At 50.3% G+C, this 5885-nt stretch overlaps 1 protein-coding gene across 1 annotated transcript in view; it reads left to right on the forward strand.

The window, feature by feature from the left end:
• LOC102198555 (uncharacterized protein C21orf62 homolog) overlaps nucleotides 1–5428 on the forward strand; it is a 14539-nt gene extending 9111 nt beyond the window's left edge. The window contains exon 2 of the mRNA XM_005743771.2: nucleotides 21–5428. Coding sequence (XP_005743828.1) covers nucleotides 69–812 — 744 coding nt within the window. The 5' untranslated portion in view covers nucleotides 21–68 and the 3' untranslated portion in view covers nucleotides 813–5428. The remainder of the gene's footprint in view (nucleotides 1–20) is intronic.
• Nucleotides 5429–5885: the final 457 nt, after the last annotated feature.

The raw sequence follows: 5885 nt of genomic DNA on the forward strand, positions 1-5885 counted from the left end.
CCCCCCCCGTGTGTTCTCAGGTTGGTCCTCTCCCTCCACCTGGTGAAGATGTAGTCTGTTTGGTCTCCATGGAGATGTCTCCAGTCTCATTCTTTGCCCTGTTGCCATGGTCACTGTGCTTGCTGTTCTTCCTGACTGCCGCCCGCCCCCAGACGACGAGCTCTGCCCCCACACATGCAGCTTCCCCGGGGGCCAATACGACGCTACTCTACGAGAGCGGCGCTGCGACTAGCCGCAGCCTGCGTAACTGCAGTTGCTCCGCCCCCGTCACGGACTGCGACGAAGTGCTGGCGAACTCTCTATGCCGCTGCCACAGCGTGCCACGCTCCGCCCTGCCCCGCGCTGGGCTGCGGGAGGCGGGGCAGCTGGCGGTGTGGGTGAAGGAGCTCTGGGTCCTGGAGGAGCTGCTGAACGGCAGCTCGGTGGGCCACCTGCGCCTGTCGTTCTGCGGGATCAAACCTGTGGACAGCCGGTACCTGGCTCTGCGGGGTCTGCAGACCCTCGGGATCCACAGCGCCGTGCCGCAGACTCCATACCCTGACCAGGAAATGACCCTCTCCCCCCCAGCGGGGGTCACAGCGGAGCTGGACACCCTTTCCTTTGGCTCCTCCTCCTTCCTGCACATGACCTTCGTGGACGTGGCCGTGCTGAACGGGCTGTCCGCCCTGAAGGCGTACAGCGTGGCAGGACCGCCTGCCCCCACCCTCTCCCAGCACTTCCCCCTGCTGCCCGTTTCGCCGCCCCCCTCTGATGACCCGGCTGAGATGGCTGCAGACCGCCTGCAGGACCTGCTGGTGACCTTCGTGTACTGAACCTCGACACCGATGGCACTTTTTTGTGGGACGCGTTCCCTTCCTGCTGCTGCTCCTGTCCCGGAGATGTAGTGCCCTTTGATGCTCTGATCCTGTAACGAGGTTTGGGAATGTTTGCACTCTGATTGGATAAGAGGACAGCTGCCACAGAGGTTTCACACGCATGTACACACTCTGACCGTCCACTGTGGTACCGTGTAACGCACCGCAGTAGAAACTCGTAGCTTTATTAAACATCATAGGTTAGGTTTGGGCTTCATGTGAGGTTAACAGGAATTCCCACTACCAGGACCTGCTGGAGTCTCATGAGTCTAAACATCTGCAGATGCTTCACGGCTAACCTCTCAGTGTCCGTCAAGATACTCTGACCTGTCACAGATAATGAAAATTAGCCTTTTTAGCATTTTACCAACAAAACCAAACAGTAAGCTGAGCCCAGCGATGTTCTCATAACTCACTGATGTGCTGTTGGTGTTAGTGGTTCATAAAGCCTTTCACTCACAGTTTATAACGAGTGTCTCATCAGGAAACTGAAGCTGGGGGATTTTAATGGTTTGGTGTGTGAGTGGCATGTAAGTGATCTGTAAATCCTTAGTAATAGTGGGCGAGGATGGAAAAATGTGTGAAACAGCTGGAAGGGGACGAGGTGCTAACATGACTCAGGCTGCAGGCGCTGCAAGCGCTGATCTCTCCTGTCTCTGCGCTCACTTTTCTCCTCCAGTTCACATTCAATCTGTCTGCGTTTCATGAACTGAAGGTTCACGTCAGTGACCATCGACCGCGAGCCGTCTCACAGCCTTTAGACCTCGCTCAGACTTTATGGACTGCAGCGTAACTGTTACCAAAAGCTGTGGTTCATTCAGGTGCCGTACGGTGATTAAACGACTGTAATTGTGAAGTCATTACTGGGCAGACAGTCTGCAGGCTTCCTGAATCTATGAGACAAACAACACGATTGTTCCCGGAGACAGAAGAGATCCAGGCTCTGCCTCCAGCTGCCGGCTGGGTGTTAGCGCTCCGTCCTGCCCAGGTGCTCCGTCTCTTTCTCAGTTCTTAGACTTACATGGGCGACAACTTACAGCAAAAACACAAATCAGAAAAACGGCAGGGCTCCCTGCACGCTTTTACTGATGAGCCACGCCATCCTCATCATCACAGCAGGAATATCTTTACAAAATAGATTTCATAGCAGATCTCGAGTAAGGTTGGGCGATATGTAAAAATTTTCCAACCGACAATCATCAGTCCAATAATCGACGATGGGCGATATATTCACGCATGCACAGACTTTTTGATGGGCGGAGCAATGTCATCATGCAGAAGTACAAACATGGACGAACTAATAGGGCTGTCGGCATTAACGCAGTCGTCACGATTAATGCGATTAAACTTTTTTTAATGTACTCAACCCATCTGGAGCGCAGAAAGAAGGGATTTTGACTCAATCTGTGTTCCAGATGGGTTCATTGTTAATCGTGTTAGTCATGATGATGGCGCGTTAAAGCTGGCAGCACTAAAAACATATAAAGTCGCCAATTTGGGATGAAAGAGGCAAACCTAAGGACGTAACCAAAGCGGTGTACCACTTGTGCAGACACATAGTACGAGCAAAGTACTCAATAACCCTAATCTCTAGAGACTTGCAGAACCTCTCAGAGGCTCACGGCTCCAGAGTTCATACTTCAAAAGAGCCAACAATAAACCCCATACGAAACCTCTTCAGGTGCATCCTGGGCAGCAGCTCAGCACTCAGTTTTATTTGGCGAGATAATAAATCAACATTAAGACGGTCTGAGAATGAATTTCCACCACAAAGCGCTGAAGCCACTCTCAGATTCACGTCTGTACTTTAACTCCTCCAGTCTCATTCCCAGAGCATCAAATGATGAGTGCTGAGCGGTTTCAAACTCAAACCAACGTTCAGCAGCGCTGCGGATAGAGCGAGGGTGCGTTGGCTTCCTGCAGGTCTGCATTACATAACGGCCTCGTGGAAGAACATTTGTGTGCCACATGATGAAATCCTGTCGGTGCAGATTATGAAGATGAAAACAAGACGTACTGGGGCAGCTGGCCGCAGTGAACGCTGTCCAGAGCGGGACGAGCGCGTCTGCCGCTCTGTCTTTGAAACATGACTCAAACACACCGCTGTGTCGGTTTAAGGACGACGCCTCTGAATGTAAACATGTCCGACAGCAGCGGGGTCTGCTGAGGCCAGAGAGCTCGGCAGGCGCTGTGCCGCGTTTTCCCAGCTGCTCTGATTGAGAGCAGATGGCCTCATAAAACAAGTTGTTTTGAAACAGGTTAAAATGGACGCCGAACAACACGAGTGCCAGCGTTAGGATCCTCCGCCAGCAGCCAACACCGCGCACTCGCTTGGACGGCGACCATGACTTGGGCTCTGCTGAGCTGGACGAGTGGGCGGGGCTGCGCAGCTGTCGCTCAGCGGAGCGCAAACAGAATGTCTTTGTTTCACACTCGCTTTAAGGCCGAGGAGCTTACATGCTCTCACTGTCCTCCTGCTCGAGTCCTGAGAGGCTCTGTGAGACCTGCTCGCACAAACGTGTGTGTGTGTGTGTGTGTGTGTGTGTGTGTGTGTGTGTGTGTGTGTGTGTGTGTGTGTGTGTGTGTGTGTGTGTGTTAAACCCATGCAGTGAGGATTCAGAGCAGAGAGTCAGAGTTCAGGTCCACGCCCAGCACACGCTGGCCTCTATGCTTAATTACACGGCGGGACTTTGCACGCTGCTCAGCGCCAGTGCACACACATGGCCAGAGTCCAAGCTAGCACGTTCGACTTAATCAAGGCCGGGTGGAGGGATTAGCCCTTTTTCTTAAACTGGGTTTGATCTCATGCACAAACATTTGATGTGAACAGAGGGTTCAGTTTCCTGGAGTTTCTCTGTTCTGAAACAGTTCAGTTTTGGCTCTGCAGGTGTCGCTGTGCTGCAGCCACACGACAGAGACTGTCAGGCAAATCAGTGCATGTTTGCTAATGTCCTGGTAGTTCCTCACACTCTGGTGGTCAAAGACAGAACTGAAAGCTGCTCCTGAGTTAAACCATAAGCTATAAAGATACATTTATCATTTCTTATACTGTAACAGTCCATATAAACCTTTGATGGGCTGTTGCTGTTTGAAGCAGCCACTAAATGACCAAAACAAACGTTCTTCTTTATTTTCTGGCTGTTTGCAGCCCTCTAGTGGTTGTACGTGGAACTTCAGTTGAAAGTGTAGACATTTAAACCGCTAATCCTTTTCCAGAAAAACGAACGTGCAGATAAACACTGACGTTCAGGCTTGATGTAAGCGCACATTATTCATGACCTCTCCGCCTATTGGTTAGTTAAATGCCACAGCAGTGACCAATGACTCGTGGTTAGCCGCCCTGACAGCAGACTCTGATAAGCACCCAGAGTCTTGCAGGCCTTGGGATCTGGTCTCATATGAGCAGCTTTTATGACATAATTATAGATCATGTGGTGTGAAGTCAGGGAGGGGTCAGGGCTGCACGCCCCATCAGCAAACAAGCCCAGCAGCAGTGACACACGGTCCGCTTGATTTTTCTCCATGTAACATGAAAGATGCTCAGCCTGTGAGTGTCTGACTTCATCAGAGGGTCTCTGCACTTGATTTTCATGCTTACATCATTTACACTTAGCATTTATCAGACAGTCAGCGACTGCACGGAAACCTCCGATTGTTAAGGAAAAATGTGAATTCTCCACCTGGTTGCTGGAAGCGCTCACAGAGAGGTTTAGTGCTTCTCCATCCAGCTGGTGAATCCTTGTTTTTCCAGGCCGACCTGTCCGGTCTCTAGGCCTGTCCAACAGCTGACATCACCTGGTTAGTGGTGAAAACCTAAATTTAAGAAGCACTGCTCATGAGAAGAAAATGTTTAAGATCACTTTGATTTGGAGGGGGCGGGGTTTATAACTTTTGCCCCAACCTGCCACCAGAGGGCGATTGCCATGCTGTCCATCTTTATATACAGTCTGTGTTTTCAAGTTTACCCAGTCAGGAACAAGGAGAACCGCTGGGTGAGTTTGCCCTCCTCAGTGACTGTCAGGCTCCTCCTGCTCTTCCTGAGCACAAGCACTTGTAGTTATGCAACAGGCAGAAGTCTGTCTGTGAACGCCATCTGCTGTGGCAAACGCAAACAGAGCAGCTCACATTTCCAGCGTGCAGCGCTCTGACACACTGGGATTTTTCCACAGCTCTTCCCATCTGCTAAACTGGGCTGTAACACACCTCCATAATGGTTTTCAGGCAGTTCACAGAGGACTGGCACTGAAAGTCAAAGAGTCTGGAACTTTCCACCACAAAATGGGTGAAAATGAGCTCAGCGGGGTTTTTGGGTTTGACGTCACTCCCTCGTCCTGTCTCCGTTTCCTCTCCTGGTCTCTGTTCCAGCACCTTAACTCTGCATCAGGGAACGTGTTTTGCTTTCAGATGATTTGCACGCTTGTTGCAGGCTTCGTGATGACTTGTGTTTAAGGAGCAGGTTGTGTATTTGGAAACGGCTCGGCACCTTTGATTTGTATATAATTTGGAGTGAATGTCATAAACACGTCATCATGTGGAAGCTTTGTGTAGTCTGACAATAAAGTTTGAAAAAGTGTTGTGATGTTGACTTTGTTACAGCTTCATGCCTGCACTTCACACCAACAGTAATAAACAACAGTCACAGTCAGACCAACAGGCTTTGATTCTAAAAACTTTATTAAAGCGAGTCGCTGAGACATTTCCTTACAGCTCTGCAGCTTTTCAGAGTTCACAGAAATAAAAGCGTTTAAAAAAACTCCTAACTAATAAACTCCCACAGCGCCCTCCAGCGGTGGCCCCCCGAACAACAGCCTGGAAACCACCGAGTGACGTTTGGGAAGCGCAATCCGGTTGTTCTTCACTCTGACGTCACTAGCCGTGTCTGGGCCTAAACTGCAGGTCCATATATCAAACGATCACTATGGCATTACTGAGAGTTGAAAAACTGTCTAAAGTCTTTCATCTTTAATAAAATGATCAGCGTTCTGCTCTACCAGGTGTAACAATTGAGTTTAACATCCAGGCATCCATGAA

This window comes from Pundamilia nyererei, unplaced genomic scaffold, assembly GCF_000239375.1.
Source record: "Pundamilia nyererei isolate P.nyererei 1_Seehausen unplaced genomic scaffold, PunNye1.0 scaffold00135, whole genome shotgun sequence".
NCBI classification, from domain to species: Eukaryota; Metazoa; Chordata; class Actinopteri; order Cichliformes; family Cichlidae; genus Pundamilia; species Pundamilia nyererei.